Consider the following 17,695-nt stretch of genomic DNA (forward strand, 5'->3'; position numbering starts at 1 on the left):
GAGATCAGCTAGTTGGTTTGTGACCACCTAGAGGGGTGGGATAGGGAGGGTGGGAGGGAGGGAGACGCAAGAAGGAAGAGATATGGGAACATATGTATATGTACAACTGATTCACTTTGTTATAAAGCAGAAACTAACACACCATTGTAAAGCAATTATACTCCAATAAAGATGTTAAAAAAAAAAAAAGAGAGTAGCTGGGCCAGGTTAATTGGCTTCCAGTCCTGACAATCCTATATGGTTTCCTCTATTGTTTTAGGCTAGTAGTTCTCAAACTTGAGTCCATCAGAATCACCCAGAGGTCTTAAAACACAGATTGGTGGACCTTGCTCCCTCAGAGTACATTTGCTCTGAGGCCCAAAAATGTGCATTTCTAGCAAGCTCCCAGGCGATGCTCTTGCTACTGATCAGGGAGCACACTTTGAGAACCACTGCTCTAGGTAAATTAAGCTTGTTCTAGATGTCCATAGTCTAAAACAGGTTGAAAAATACAAAGCTGGAATTGCAGATTAATTCACTTTGTCATTCAACTAACATTTGAAGTTATTTCCAAGCCCTTCTGCTAGGTGCCATAATAAAAATGTTAAAAATACACTTTCAGAAGGTCACAGTGAAGTTTAATTGCTCCAGGTGAATAGAAATACCCTGGTTTTAGTGAACTGGCCAACTTTACAGATAACCAAGAAAGAAGATTATGGTGATGACTCAGCCTTTTACTTTTTCTATAAAACATAAAACTCATGAAGTTAAGCTTATCCATGAATTAACTCTATGCTAATTACAAAGTCTAAACATATTTGTGGAAGAGAAACATTTAAAGGAACTCAAAACACTGAGATGTAAATAAATGCCTTTTATTATAGCTACTGTTGTCAATTACTACTTAACTAAACCTTGATTTCCTTTCTACCTCCCGAAAATCAAAACTTTCTTTTACCAACAAAGTTTCTGATGTTTAAGTTCTGAAGCCCCTCAGCTGTTCCATGGATTCTTAGAAAGTCACTTAAGACCTCAGAAAGAAAGGAGAAAACAGGGGGGAAGAAACTGTCTTCTCCAGGCACGTAAAAATCTCCGTAACTACCAAGTTACTCACACTGAGTCAAATAATCTCCTTCTTTCTCTATAATCAGTCAGCATTGATCCAATCACATTTTTTTACCAGCCCTGCAATCTGATACGCTTTTCTGAGCAATCTGTTATTTAAAAGGTTCCAAATAAAATTATTCTCTGAGTATTGTAACCATGATTCAGCTACAACATGATAATTTTAGAAATGAACAATAATAGTCGTTCATAGTACTTATTTAAAAAACGAGAGTACATCCTACCTTTACTTGACCCCCAGGAATATTACAGTACATGGGAAATGATAATAATGAAAAGCTGTGTTCAGTATATTTCAGTCTGCACAAGAATCCCAGATACATAAGCATCCCAGATTTCTAACTTCACTCCCAGTCTGGATAAACAGGATGTGAGAATCATTAATCAACAATTGAGGTAGAGAGGTAAGGAGAAACCAAGTCCTGAAGGACATTGTAAGCCATATCATGGTGTTTAGACTTGATGTTAAAGGCTAACAGAAAGTCCCAGAAGGGTTTTAAGGAAGGATGTTTGAAATATTTATCTTCTGTTACTGAAAATATTGTAGCTTCCGTGCTAGGAAAGGACTGGTCCCCTTCAATAGCATTTTTCATGTTACAATATCCAAGTTGTCAAGACATAAACTGTAAATTGTTTAATATCTATCTATCTGTCTGTCTGCCCATCTACTGAAAGCAAGTCCTTTCTCATAGCAGCAGCTTATCTTTCATTTAAGGCTAATCAAGTATGTCTGGGACTGTTCTCTGGAGGTAAATATTGTAAGTCATTGTCTGACTGGGAAAAATAAGGGGTTTCAGAGCCAAGTGTCCCCCACATTAAAAAGCCTTTGTCTCTGATCTCCTGATACACAAATAGTAAATGAAATTGGTCACTGTCTGGACTAATCCACTAACATTTGAGGATACCAGGAAGGACTCTGATTACAGAGAAATTCACAACCAAAATTAATCTGCCTCTTCCGGTCAGAAATTCAGTCATTCAACAATTATTTGAGTACCTACTATGTGCCTGGAAATATAATGATCCTGGCAATACAAAGGTAAGCAAAAACAGACCTGGCTCCTGCTTTCTTCAGTTTACTTGCCTAGACTGCACCTTGACAAAAGGTAAAGGGCAGAAAAAACACACCCTAATATTAAATTTGTAAAGAATTAACATAAAAGCAATTCATATAAAAGTTATATGATTTGTATATGAATGATATTAAAGTTCTTAGTCTATGAAAAATTCTAGCAGTGATCCACTTTGCTTTGGATATAAGCAAGGTCCCCTCTCATAAAGTAAGTAACACCAATTTGTTGCCAAGAAAAGACTGACACAAAGAGATGCACAAAATTAAGGGAGTTAAGGGTGAATTTTACAAAACTCAGGTAAATGTTTTCTGGTGCTGACTTCTCCATCTGGCTTCCACTTAAGATCATTGCACAGCCCAGGCCCTTCTCAGCACCATGCTTGAAACTATGGGAAGGAAGTTTACCAACTCCCTTACCACACTTCCCTCTCAGGGCTACAGATGAACAACATTAACAGCTGGTAGACATTTATACAAGCCACTCCCCTCCTGTAAAGGGAGGAAGTCAACACCATTTCTATTTTGTACACTGATTTGAGGCCCAGCTCCTTAACCAAAGCCACAGGAAAGTCCATGGGTGCCTCATATTTGAACTCAGGCCCCCTGTTTGCTGACCCGGCCCAAATCAGACAACCTTGTCACCTTGTCTGTACATAATCATCCCATTTCCTGCCTTGAAGGGTAGCTTTCAGCTGCAAGAAGAGTCAATTCACTCAATCTCCTTTTGCAGCCAACTTGCACATTAAGTTATTTTAAATTTACCCATTTGAAACAAATTTTATCAGTTCAAAAAACCCTCCCTCCCATGTTGACCAAGACATTCTATAGTTAGGAGAGGAAGAAAAAAATATTAATGCAGGGTATTTCATTTGTATCCAATGCCTTCAGATGGATTTCCTTTAAATCCAAGCTGCTGTCAGTGAAGTCTTAAAACTGCAGACACGGGATAACCTGCCCATAACTCCCAGGGTCCTGATGCACAGAGAGACCACACAGGATGTCCCAGGAAGCCCTGTTTCACAGCATTCCCAGATCACTGCATTGTAAAGCATTATCTGAAGCATGCACCTACTGAAACTGAGGTCGGTTTGGTTCTAATTAGAAGGAACCAAGTGTACAAACCCTGGGATAAAAAGGCTGTGCTGGATACAGCACTTAATACCTCACTCCGAAATCCTCAAACCCTTGACTAAGATGAAGAAACTGTAGGAGACACACAGATGGCCAACAGGCACATGAAAAAATATTCAGCATCGCTAATAATCAGGGAAATGCGAATCAAAACCACAATGAGATATCACATCTCACCTGTTAGAGAGGCTATTATCAAAAAGACAACAAATAACAAGAGCTGGCGAGGATGTGGGAAAAAAGGGAACTCTCCTACACTGTTGGTGGGAATCTAAGTTGGTGCAGCCACTGTGGAAAAGAGTATAGAAGTTCCTCAAAAAAGTAAAAATAGAACTACCATATGATCCAGCAATTCCACTTCTGCGTATTTATCTGAAGAAAACAAAAACACTACTTCAAAAAGATATATGCACCCCTGTGTTCACTGTAGTATTCCTTACAATAGCCAAGGCATGGAAACAACCTAATGAATGGATAATTAAAATGGGGTGTATATATACGTGTGTGTGTGTACACACACACACACACACACACACACACACACACACACACACACACGGGCTCTAAATGGGGTGTATATATACGTGTGTGTGTGTACACACACACACACACACACACACACACACACACACACACACTGGAATATTGGTTAGTGATAAAATAGAATGAAATCTTTCCATTGCAACAACAGGGATGAAACTTGAGGGCATAAGGCTAAGTGAAATAAGTCAGAAAAAGATAAATACCATTTGATCTCACTTATATGTGGAAGATAAAGAAAAGAACAAAACAAAACAAAGAAACAAACAAAAAACAGACAAATCTGAGCTCATAGATATTGAGACCAGATTGCTGGTTGCCTGACGTGTGTGGGTGAGGGGTAGGCGAAATGGGTGAAGGGGGTCATTATTCTAGTTATAAAATGAACATGTCCTGGAGATGTGATGTACAGCATGGTGACTACAGTTAATAATACTGTATTGTATCTTTGAAAGTAGCTAAGAGAGTGGATCTTGCAAGTTCCCAAGTCAAAGAAAAAAAATTTTGTACCTATCTATGGTGACTGTTGTGGTGATCATTTTGCAATATATACAAATACCAAATCAGTATGTTGTACACCTGAAATTTATATAATATGTCATTTCTACTGCAATAATTTTTTTTTTAATTTTTAAAAAAGAAACTCTACAATGAACCCAGTAGTTGGTCGAGAAAAGGTGGCTCATCTCAATAAACCAAGAATATGCATTGCTAGACTATAAAACTCGCCAGTATAACAGACTAAAAAGATCTGAGTGTCCTCAAAACTGTGAACTAAAAGAAAGAGTTTGGAGAAAACGAGACCACATTCCCAACTGCAGCAGAAAAACACACTTCCACAAAGTCAAAATACCAAGGAGAATGGAGGCAACCTCGTGGATAACTCTGCTACTTCCACCTCTGTATCCTTCTCTCTCTTGCCATAGAAAAACACTTCAATATGCATTCTGAACATAACAGAGGCAGAAGCCATCTGAGTCTTTATTGGCCCGCTAATTCTTTGAGTAATCCAGTTTGCTTTATATATAGAAGCAGCCACTAGCTGTAAATAAAATTGCAACTTAGGCCTGACATTCAGCCATCTTTTCTGTTATTCCCTTCAATCCAAAAGAAACAACTAACATGAACTGAATGCTTGTGCTGGGCCAGACCCTGTACTAAGGGCTTTAGAAACATTCTTTCATTTAGTACCCAAACATCCATAGGAGTCGGATGATACATTGTAGTATGGCTACACAATAGCAAACAGTAAATGTTAGCAATCACTGTCCCTGCTGCTATTACTAAAACAGGCCTTACTCTAAAGAGGAGAAATTTGAGGCTTACAAAGGCTGTGCGACTTGCCAAAGGTCACAAAGCCGGTAAGAAGCAGAGCCCAGATTCAGACTCAGTTCTTTCTGGCTCAAAAGCCTGCCAAGCATTTAACTGCTTTGGTATACACCAGTAGACCAAGAAATAGAAAATCACATGAAAGGAAGCCAGTGCACTATTAAACAGCACAAGTTTCTGCGCAAGCCTTGTAAAATGAAGGCACTGTGAGTAATAAGAAACTACAGAATGTCTTCCTCTTGAAAGCCCAACACCAAGGGAAGAGGGGTTTCTAGAGTTCATCCTCCCCTAATTGACCCTTTATTAGTCATCAGCTCTAGACCACTTCACATCAAGCTGCTTGACCACCAGGACAGAGAGTCACTGCTTCATTCAGAAAATATGGATGCTTCCCCAGCTACAGACCACAAGCCCAAGATCCTTGCCCAGAATCCATAATAGTGCATGCAAGAGGGTAACGTTCCATCTCTGTTATTATGGCTCATCATAATTACCTGGAATAAAATAATAAATTTTAATTCAGCGATGCCTATGGCCATTGGGCATCTTAACATAAAAGAATGAAAAATATAATTAACTAAATCAAGGCAATATGCCTATTTCCATCCCAGCTCATTAGTATTAATTGATGGGGTTAATTCTCTTTTGTGTTTAACAGTACCTCCTAAAAAATAATTTAAAAAAAAAAAAAGGAGAGAAGGAGGAATGGAGGGAAGAAATAGAAATGGTAAGTAGACAAAAGTTCTAGGTCTTTTGCTAATTAAGATGAAATCATAAGAGATATAGCTGAAGCTCCTATCAGGGTCACAAAATAATGTGCCATTTTTTCCAAAAAGTTCAGGAATCAGTACATACAGCAGCATAAATAACAGTGAAAACTTAGTCTTTGGGTGCCATTTCCCAATTGCCTCAAAGAAATTTATAATCCTCCTTTCTACTATAAGTTTTACTTGTAAGAAAAAAAAGTGTGTTCTATTTTATACATGGAAACATAAGGAAGGCACAGAGAGTTCAGAACTCTCAAGGGCCATATGTAGAACTGTTGGTTTTCCTGATGAAGGAGCCTGGTCCCTGTATATATTGGGATTCTGGTTTCCATAAATGGAAAAAATATGGAGGATGCAATATCTTCACAAAGTAATTCCACATGTAGTTCCTAGGTGATCTAGTTTCACTTCTATTTAGCACTAATCCTTTCAAAGTGTGTACATACTTCATGTGGAATGTTTTCTTCATAATACTGTGGAAATGGCTGAGAAAGTACTTCCACTATAATACTTTATATCTTGTTCGTTAAAATCTTCTGATTTTTTGGCTTGAAATTTTTCATGCCTTGTTTCATCCCATAGATGGTATCAAAAAATAAAGAAAATTTCACACAGCTATTTTTCTGATACCATGAATGGGTATGAAAAAGATAGACAGTAACAGATACTCAGAGAGTGAATTGCTGTTATTGATGATGATGATAACAATTCAATCTTATATTTGAATAGATTTTTATTGTCCTTCAAGTATTTTCACACTTATTATAGACCAAGAGAAGACATTAGGGGTTGAGAGCTACACCATATCAACCAGATAGTTGAGAGCTGGGGTTCTTCCCCAGTGAAAGCCTTCTTCATATGTCTTTTAGAAACAAACAAAAAAAAATAACTTAGCAATGGATTTTATATTTCTAACTCATAAAGATATACTTTTTATGTAGATGTGTAGACGTGTATACATGTGTATGTATGTGAATATATGTAAATTTATGTATTTATGTGTGTACATACATATATAGATAGATATCAGTGAGCACAACTAAGGATAGTAAAAGCAAATTAGTTGAGAAAAGTGATATTTAAGAGAGGAGGAACTTAAAAATTATACTTCTTAAATTTCATCCGGGATCTGAATTCTGCACCATTTTACTTGTCCACCCATTCAAAAATCAACACATGTACTTTGAGCCCACATCATGAGTCAGGCACGGTCCTAGACACTGAAGAGACAGCAGTAAATAACTGATGGAAGTTCTTTGCCTTTTTGAGCTTATCCTAGCAGAGGAAATGAACTGTAAATAAACAAGCAAATTATAGCATCTCATGTAGTGATAAGTGATATGAAGAAAAGTAAAGCAAAATAAATGGATGGAGTAATAGGATTGTTATAATTTTAGAAAAGATGGCACATCCTCTCTAATAAGTTGACATTTTCTCAAAGAGAGAATGAAATAAGTGAGCTAGCCACATGAATATCTGGAGGAAGAATATTCCAGGCAAAGGGCATTATGTGCAAAGGCCGTGAGGCAGGTGTGTCACTGGTATATTCACAGAAGAGCTGGAGCAGAGTGAATGAGGAAGGCAAGCTCAATGAAGGGATCAGAAGTTTAATAATCGTGTGAACCTTATTCCTAGTGAGATGAGAAGCCATTGGGGTAGGGGTGGTTGAGAAAAGAAATAATAAGATCTGACATATTTTAAAGGGCGTGGACGATAAATTATTGGGGGTTATTTTAGCATATAGCACAAAAGTCAAATACCAATGACTTAAACACGTGAAGGCATATTTTTCTATCACAAAAAGTACTTCAGAGGTGGGCAGCCCCAGGTGCCATGCTAGCATGACAACTCGGAAGGTGGGTAGCCCCAGGTGTCATGCTAGTATGACATCAGAGTCCCGGGTTTCTTCCATTCTTCTGTTTCCTCATTCTTTTTTTTTGGCCACACCAAGGGGCATGTGGGCTCTTAGTTCCCGTGCCCTTGCAGAGGAATCACAGATTCTTAACCACTGGACCTCCAGGGAATTCCGTTTTCCCATTCTTAGCAAGTCAACTCATGGTCCAAGATGGCAGTTGAAAATGTAGCTATCACATTTACATTCCAGGAAGCAGGGAGGAGAAAGAAAGAGGGACAAATAGGGCATGCCTCCTACTAAGCCAGCTCTACTTTAAGAAATGTCCTAGATGTCCTGCACCACTCTTCCCCTTTCATATCACTGGCCAGCTCTTAGCCACAGGCTATGTCTACCTACAAAGGAGATGAGGAAATATAGCATTTTAGCTGGGTACACTGCTGCCCCAAATAAAAACTGGGGTTCTGCTACTAAAGAAGACAAAAAAATTAGAAACATGGGAACCAGTTAAGAAGATGTTTGTAATGGTCCTGGCCAAAAGTTAGGTTGAATAGGACTAGGTTGGTACTAATGGGACACATGTTGAAGATTCAGCCAGTAAGATTCACTGATGGATTGGTCATGGACTATAAGAAGAAGAAAGATATCTAGGGTGCCACCAAGATTTTTGGCCTGAGCCACTGGCTATTAAGTGAGATGGGGAAATTCCCCCCACGTTGAATCTGTGTGTATATTGATGGCTACACGATCAAAACTTGTCTCAGGGGCTTCCCTGGTGGCGCAGTGGTTGCGCGTCCGCCTGCCGATGCAGGGGAACCGGGTTCGCGCCCCGGTCTGGGAGGATCCCAAACATGCCGCGGAGCGGCTGGGCCCGTGAGCCATGGCTGCTGAGCCTGCGCGTCCTTCCCGGGTGGCGCAGGGGTTGAGCGTCCGCCTGCCGATGCAGGGGAACCGGGTTCGCGCCCCGGTCTGGGAGGATCCCAAACATGCCGCGGAGCGGCTGGGCCCGTGAGCCATGGCTGCTGAGCCTGCGCGTCCGGAGCCTGTACTCCGCAACGGGACAGGCCGCAGCAGAGGGAGGCCCGCGTACCACAAAAAAAAACAAACAAAAAAAAAACAAAAAAAAACTTGTCTCAGGTACAAAGTACATGCTCTTCACCTCCTCTCCACTATCCAACTCTAATCTTACATCCTGGACACTCGGATTACTTCTTTCTACATTCTGCCTTACCTCCTACATCACATGTTTTAGAACTAGACATTTTACTCTTTTATATTTGCTCCCTAATTACTAATAATGCACATTATTCATGTTAAGTATTATTCATGTTAAGTATTATTCTTCACTTCTTCTTGTGTCTCACACAGAGTTCCTGGGCCACTTAATAAGCACTCACAAGTCATCTGTTGAACCAAACTTCATCTGTGTCCTTTCCCAGTTCTCATGCTTTCTAGAAGCTATGACCCATATCTCTGTGATTAAAATCTTACTTTCACTCTAGGCAACCCTGCTCCCTACCAACAACTCCTGTTTGTACAGAAACGGGTGTCCACCACTTATCCTCACAATCCTACCAATGGGGGGGATCCTTCACATAACAGACTTTCCCTCTCCATGGGATGAGGGTTAGCCCTTCTAAACCTAGTCACTTATTCTAAATAATGAGAGTGAAGTATTGCCTGAACCAGGAACATTCAGGAATAACCACCACTGAAAGGTGACAGCTTGGGGCAAGTATCTGGGTTACTAGGATCTTGAAATCTCCAAGAGTGGAAGCCAGGTATCCACATACCTCTGCCTTTCCCTTGCCCTCTGTTCTCCTCTGATGCCTCTTCTCCATCTTCAGTCTCTGGCCCTATCGACAAACACCATTCCTTGCTGGAACATTTACCTGGAACTACTAGGATATCCAGAGACTCGGATGGGCTGAGTTTGAGGACTTTTAGCTGCAAAACTTCTCCCAAATGGTATCAATATCAGGCAAAGACCCTTGAGCGCCTGAAGGGCATCCCATCCTCCAACAGGATTTGACTCTTATGGAGAGAATCCTGGTTAAAGGCCTGTAAAGAGCATCTTTTCTCTGAGCTGAGACTTGAAGTTTGTAATTTTCCTTTGTCATTGCCAGTCCTTAGGTAGCTGCTAGCTGTCAATAAGTCAGTACTACCCATAGCCACTGGCTACACACACACACAACCACCACAAAGACAGGTCAGGAACTCAAGCTCACAGACCTTTTTCCTAAAGGGTACTAATTAATTGATTTGCCTGAAATCTTCTCCTTGCTACCAGAGGGGGAAAAAAATAAGCTTGCAGAATAAAGAACGTAAAATTCCTAATAAGCCCACTTGTAAGAGACGGGTAGTAACACTCCATCAGTTTATCCTCTGCAAAATATTTTATTCTCCCTCATATAGCCACAAGCTTACTTTAACAAGAACAAATGCTCCTGTAAATGTTAAATATATTTAGAGTACAGAATGGTGTTTTAGTGCAGTTTTATAGATCTCCATAACTAATCACATTTGCCAAGTAATTTTCATTTGCCAGTGAACAAGAGTCCCTTTGATACCCATTCCTTATTATCTGTCACTGAAGTAGGCAATGATTTTTATTCTCATTTAACAGATAAGGAAACAAACTCACAAGGAGGTAGAAAAAACTGACATAGTCGTTTGGTAATGAGGGGGAGGAGTTAAAATTTGAATTCTCAGTCTCTCCCAAATTCCCAGACCCTAGAGCTATGTGGCCGGTTTTGCAATACGGAAGCCTATTTATGTGACTTTCCACGGGACAAGGAAGTCAAAACCACAACAGGGTAAAAGCAGGAAGGCATTGCTTTCTTGGCAGGGAATTTCAAAGGCAGCAGCATTAACTGATTTCAGAGTCTTCTGCTATATTGTGAGTGCTGCCAGGGACAAGCATGAATACAAAGGACTTGAATAAAGAAGCATATTCTTGGAGAACACTGTTCACCCTCTTGCATTTGAAAAATTAAATAATCAAGCTTTGTGCTTTTAAGAGTCAAGAGAAAGGGCTTTCATTTTGAACCTTCTGACCACTTCTTCCTTTCATAGGGAAATCTCAACGTGGTCCAAGAATAAACTGTCAACCAAGTGCTGGAACTTATCCAAAAAGTTCCCCTTCCTTCTGCCGCTAAAATGATAAAATCATATATAATAATGCCGCCCCCATCTCCAAACTCCGCAAACCTTTCAGGTGCAGGAAGTTGAGGATGCTGGTGTTGGTGTCCAACAGAAGCAGCTGGCCTTTCTCTACCGTGACGTTGTCGCCCTCTTGTGGCAGTCGCTTGGGAAACCAGCTGTGAGCCCTGGACCACCTCCGGCAGAACTGAAAGGGAAAGCTGCCCTGGAAAACAGGTTTTGTTATTTTGTTTTGTTTTGTTTTGTTTTCAAGCAGGACAGTCTGGGTGATCCATCAGAACAGAAACTCCTTAAACTCAAATTAATTTAAATATAATTTTAAACATCTCCATAAAATTAGTCACCCTCGTACAACTAACTCAAAAAAGGGAAAATACAAAAGGGGCAAAGTCGTACTCAAAGTTCTTCTGTGATCAGCCTCTGGAATTCTCCAACGATATGCTGGTAATACTTTCTTACCTTTTTGCCCAAGCACAGGCCGCCTTCTACCTAACAGATGGGGTCAATTCCATTTTTTATTTTTACAGACGTGTATTGAGTCTTGGACAAAAAGTCATAAATAGCCAGGAATAGAGAGAATTAAAACATTCTGCTTGATGGGTGGCATTTTGCTTTACATAACTGGTACCATTTTTCACTGGCTCTACTGCCAAGTGTCCCTGTCTTATAGGAACATTCCTCTCTCCACGTGTTCAGACCCATCCTCCCACCCTGCCTCTTTTGATATTACTGATGCCTTTCCCTCTCTGTGTTTGGCGCATCCATGCTGGCAAAGTCTGTGCACAGGAAAAATGCCAACTGACTACAGATGACAACGCGGAACCTCTGAGGGGGGTGCCGGGAGCGGAACCGTGAGGCGCCTAGAGGAGGAAGCGCCCTTCACCCCCCGCAGTCTCCCTCTCAGAGCTTTTGGCTTCCTGTTAATTTACAGTCACATTGAACTCACGTGGTTTTCAAATCAAGGATGTGAAACTCACAGAAAGCAGTATCTGGCTCATGCAAGAGGCGGAGAACAGGTTTAAATGTTCTGTGCAGCTACGGAACTGTAATTCTGATAAATGTAATGAAATCCTCTTGGACAAGGTGATTAGCTCAAGGTCATACAGATGACATGGGTATGCCTCTCTCCCAACAGTTCTTCTTCCCACGCAGATTCCAACCTAATGCGAAGCCCCAGTTCCTATAAAACAACTGCCTAGAAAGTCCTCTTTTGAGATGTTTGAGGCAGATGGGAGAAGACTGTGAAGAAGGGGAGGCATATTTATAATACCAATAACTGCACCTCCACAGAGAACAAGTGCCCTGGAGTATTTCTGAGAGAGAAAATGGACAAATGTGCTGCCAGAAGTCAGTAGATTTTCCAGGTGTACTGACCACCAGCTCACTAGTCCTGAGTTATATACTGAACCCGATCACCAACAAGACTTGGGGATAAGGAAAAGCAGGAGCTTTTCATTTTCTGCATCTACAAAGGAGAAATAATTCCGTGACTCATCCCAATTTAAGAGATGGAAAGGCATCAGGCACAGTGATAAGCAGTCCCAGCACCACAGGAAAAAAAGAACGAGTGGTACCCAAGCATCATTGTGAGCTGTATGAACCGTGACCACAGGATGACCATCCAAACACTCAAAAAGTGGGAGAGAAGTTTAGCTCTCTACCTACTTCACAATGAAGCTAGGCATGGGGAGGTAAAATTACAGAAAGGGCTCCTCATACGACTAGACATTCTACCTTCCTATAATCCTTTAATTCACTCCTGCAGAATCCACAAAGAAAAAGGGGGGCCAATAGGAGGAAACTGGAGTGGAATAAAGTGGTGAGAAGATGGAAAAGACCAAAAGATGGTGAAAACAACTCCAGAGAAGGTGAACCAGATTAGCTGTAAGTCAGCCCTGAGTCACTAAGACAAGACATGTGAAAAAGCCTGGATTTCTAGAAGGTCAGAGATGGAAGGACTCTAGAGAAATCCTATCCCTTTATTTTAAAGATGATGTTTCAGACAGGGTTTCTCAGCCTAGAGCTGTTTAAGGTGCAGATTCTCTCAATGCCACCAGGATGGAACCAAAAGCTCAGCAGGAAGGATCAATTAGGAGATTGGAATTAACAAATACACACTACTATATATATAAAACAAATAAAAAACAAGGACCTACTATATAGCACAGGGAACTATATTCAGTATCTTGTAAAAACCTATAATGGAAAAGAATCTGAAAAAGAATATATATATATATATATATATATATATATATATATCCAAATTACTTTGCTGTACACTTGAAACTAACACAACATAGTGAATCAACTATACTTCAATTTTTTTAAAAAAACTCAGTAGGTGGGACCAGGGATCTGTCATTTTAATCATCTCCTCGACGGCACTTCTGCATCAAATTTTGAGGACCAATTCAAGGCAAGGGCTAGAGAAGAGGGAGATAGATCCAAAAAAGGAACTGGGAGGCTCCCTTCACACCAGCCCCTGAAGCTCAGGGAAGGCCAGCAAGGGTGTGTGGATGAGCCATGAGGACGAGTGAAGAATTCAGCAGCTTCAGCAGCTTGACTTTTTCTGAGACGTGAGCCTTGTGTTCAGATCCAAGCCCAGCTACAGAACTACACAAGAAACCTGGGCTCATGACCCTCACAATGGGAAGATCTGGAACAACTAGACGTTGATTAGGTAAAAGGAAGTCAGAGGAGGACCATTCCATGATGTCTTCCCGTAATTAACTTGAGAACTTTTCAAACCTCAAGGTTAGCACTGATACCTGTCATCTTAGCTCTGAGGGAACTTTAAAGACTTTCTCTCTGGCTCAGAAGCAGCTGTGCGTATCATTGGCTTCCTTCCCTGTGTTCTATCATCTTGGCCTGGCCGAAAAGCCTTTGAAAATTGCTATACTCAGGACCTTCAAGATGGCGGAGGAGTAAGACGTGGAGATCACCTTCCTTCCCACAAATACATCAAAAATACATCTACGTGTGGAACAACTCCTACAGAACACCTACAGAATGCTGGCAGAAGACCTCAGACTTCCCAAAAGGCAAGAAACTCCCCCACGTACCTGGGTAGGGCAAAAGAAAAAAGAAAACACAGAGACAAAAGAATAGGGACGGGACCTGCACCAGTGGGAGGGAGCTGTGAAGGAGGAAAGGTTTCCACACACTAGAAGCCCCTTCGCGGCGGAGACTGCGGGTGGCGGAGCGGGGGAGTTTCGGGGCCGCGGAGAAGAGCGCAGCAACAGGGTGTGGAGGGCAAAGCGGAGAGATTCCCGCACACAGGATTGGTGCCGACCGGCACTCACCAGCCCGAGAGGCTTGTCTGCTCACCCTCTGGGGCAGGTGGGGGCTGGGAGCTGAGGCTCGGGCTTCAGAGGTCAGATCCTGGGGAGAGGACTGGGGTTGGCTGCATGAACACAGCCTGAAGGGGGCTAGTGCTCCACAGCTAAATGGGAGGGATTCAGGGAAAAAGTCTGGAACTGCCTAAGAGGCGAGAGACCATTGTTTCTGGGTGTGCGAGGAGAGGAGATTCAGAGCACCACCTAAACGGGCTCCAGAGATGGGCAGGAGCCATGGCTATCAGCGTGGACACCAGAGACGGGCATGAGACGCTAAGGCTGCTACTGCAGCCACCAAGAAGCCTGTGTGCAAGCACAGGTCACTATCCACACCTCCCCTCCTGGGAGCCTGTGCAGCCCGCCACTGCCAGGGTCCTGTTATCCAGGGACAACTTCCCCGGGAGAACACACGGTGTGCCTCAGGTTGTTGCAACATCACGCTGGCCTCTGCCACCACAGGCTCACCCCGTATTCCGTACCCCTCCCTGCCCCTGGCCTGAGTGAGGCAGAGCCCCCTAATCACCCGCTCCTTTAACCCCCTCCTGTCTGGATGAAGAACAGATGTCAGAGGGCGACCTACGCGCAGAGGCAGGGCCAAGTCCAAAGCTGAACCCCGGGAGCTGTGCGAACAAAGAAGAGAAAGGAAAATCTCTCCCAGCAGCCTCAGGAGCAGTGGATTAAATCTCCACAATCAACTTGATGTACCCTGCACCTGTGGAATACCTGAATAGACAACGAATCATCCCAAAATTGAGGCGGTTGACTTTGAGAGCAACTGTAGACGTGGGGTTTGCTGTATGCAACTGACTAGATTCTGATTTATATGTTTATCTTAGTTTAGTTTTTAGTGCTTGTTATCATTGGTGGACTTGTTTATTGGTTTGGTTGCTCTCTTTTTTTTTTACTTTTTTTATTTTAATATATATTTTTTAATTTTTTATTTTAATAACTTTATTTTATTTTATTTTTCTTTCTTTCTTTCTTTTCTCCCTTTTCTTCTGAGCTGTGTGGCTAACAGGGTCTTGGTGCTCCAGTCAAGTGTGAGGCCTGGGACTCTGAGGAGGGAGAGCTGAGTTCAGGACATTGGTCCACCAGAGACCTCCCGGCCCCACGTAATATCAGTCAGCGAGAGCTCTCCCAGAGATCTCCAACTCAACGCTAAGGCCCTGCTCCACTCAACAACCAGCAAGATCCAGTGCTGGACACCCCATGCCAAACAACTAGCAAGACAAGAACACAACGCTACCCATTAGCACAGAGGCTGCCTAAAATCATACTAAGTTCACAGACACCCCAAAACACACCACCGGAAGCAGTCCTGCCCACCAGAAAGACAAGATCCAGCCTCATCCACCAGAACACAGGCACCAGTCCCCTCCACCAGGACACCTACACAATCCACTGAACCAACCTTACCCACTGGGGGCAGACACCAAAAACAATGGGAACTATGAACCTGCAGCCTGCGAAAAGGAGACCCCAAACACAGTAAGTTAAGCAAAATGAGAAGACAGAGAAATACGCAGCAGATGAAGGAGCAAGGTAAAAACCCACCAGACCAAACAAATGAAGAGGAAATAGGCAGTCTACCTGAAAAAGAATTCAGAGCAATGATAGTAAAGATGATGCAAAATCTTGGAAATAGAATGGAAAAAATACAAGAAACATTTAACAGGGACCTAGAAGAAATAAAGAAACACATATTAATCAAACTATCAAAAATTAAATACAAAGAAAAAATATTAAAAGCAGCAAGGGAAAAACAACAAAGAACACACAAGGGAATCCCCCATACGGTTAACAGCTGATCTTTCAGCAGAAACTCTGAAAGCCAGAAGAGAGTGGCAGGACATATTTACAGCGATGAAGGGAAAAACCTACAACCAAGATTACTCTACACAGCAAGCATCTCATTCACGTTCGACGGAGAAATTAAAACCTTTACAGACAAGCAAAAGCTAAGAGAATTCAGCACCACCAAGCAGCTTTACAACAACTGCTAAGGAACTTCTCTAGGCAGAAAAAACAAGAGAAGGAAAAGACCTACAATAACAAACCCCAAACAATTAAGAAAATGGTAATAGGAACATACTACTCAATAATTACCTTAAATGTAAATGGATTAAATGCTCCAACCAAAAGACATAGACTGGCTGAATGTATACAAAAACAAGACCCGTATAAATGCTGTCTACAAGAGACCACCGCAAAAAAAAAAAAAAACAAACAAACAAAAAAAAGAGACCCAGTTCAGACCTAGCGACACATATAGACTGAAAGTGAGGGGATGGAAAAAGAAATTCCATGCAAATGGAAATAATGAGAAACCTGGAGGAGCAATTCTCATATTAGACAAAACAGACTTTAAAATAAAGACTATTACAAGAGACAAAGAAGGACACTACATAATGATCAAGGGATCAATCCAAGGAGATATAACAATTGTAAATATTTATGCACCTAAATAGGAGCACCTCAATACATAAGGCAAATGCTAACAGCCATAAAAGGGGAAATCAACAGTAACACAATCATAGTAGGGGACTTTAACACCCCACTTTCACCAATGGACCACCAAAAGGAAAATAAATAAGGAAACACAAGCTTTAAATGATACATTAAACAAGATGGACTTAATTGATATTTATAGGACATTCCATCCAAAAACAATACAATACACATTTTTCTCAAGTGCTCACGGAACATTCTTCAGATAGATCATACCTTGGGTCACAAATCAAGTCTTAGTAATTTAAGAAAATTGAATTCATATCAAGTATCTTTTCTGACTACAACTCTATGAGACTAGATATCAATTACAGGAAAATAACTGTAAAAAATACAAACCCATGGAGGCTAAACAATACACTACTAAATAACAAAGAGATCAGTGAGGAAATCAAAAAATACCGAGAAACAAATGACAATGAAAACAAGATGGTCCAAAACCTATGGGATGCAGCAAAAGCAGTTCTAAGAGGGAAGTTTATAGCAATATAATCCTACCTCAAGAAACAAGAAAAATCTCAAGCAACCTAACCTTACACCTAAAGCAATTAGAGAAAGAAGAACAAAAACACCCCAAAGTTAGCAGAAGGAGAGAAATCATAAAGATCAGATCAGAAATAAATGAACAAGAAATGAAGGAAACGATAGCAAAGACCAATAAAACTAAAAGCTGGTTCTTTGCAAAGATAAACAAAATTGATTAACCGTTAGCCAGACTCATCAAGAAAAAAAGGCAGAAGACTCAAATCAACAGAATTAGAAATGAGAAAGGAGAAGTAGTAACAACTGGCAGTGCAGAAATACAAAAGATCATGAGAGATTACTACAAGCAACTATATGCCAATAAAATGGACAACCTGGAAGAAGTGGACAAATTCTTAGAAATGCACAAACA

At 41.2% G+C, this 17,695-nt stretch overlaps 1 protein-coding gene across 1 annotated transcript in view; it reads right to left on the bottom strand.

Moving 5' to 3' along the window:
- PKHD1 (PKHD1 ciliary IPT domain containing fibrocystin/polyductin) overlaps window positions 1–17,695 on the bottom strand; it is a 429,330-nt gene that overhangs the window by 283,810 nt on the left and 127,825 nt on the right. Inside the window, exon 35 of the mRNA XM_024121891.1 lies at window positions 11,006–11,162. Within this exon, the coding sequence (XP_023977659.1) occupies window positions 11,006–11,162 (157 nt within the window). The remainder of the gene's footprint in view (window positions 1–11,005; window positions 11,163–17,695) is intronic.

The sequence above is a fragment of the Physeter macrocephalus genome, chromosome 18 (genome assembly GCF_002837175.3).
Source record: "Physeter macrocephalus isolate SW-GA chromosome 18, ASM283717v5, whole genome shotgun sequence".
In the NCBI taxonomy this organism is placed as follows: domain Eukaryota; kingdom Metazoa; phylum Chordata; class Mammalia; order Artiodactyla; family Physeteridae; genus Physeter; species Physeter macrocephalus.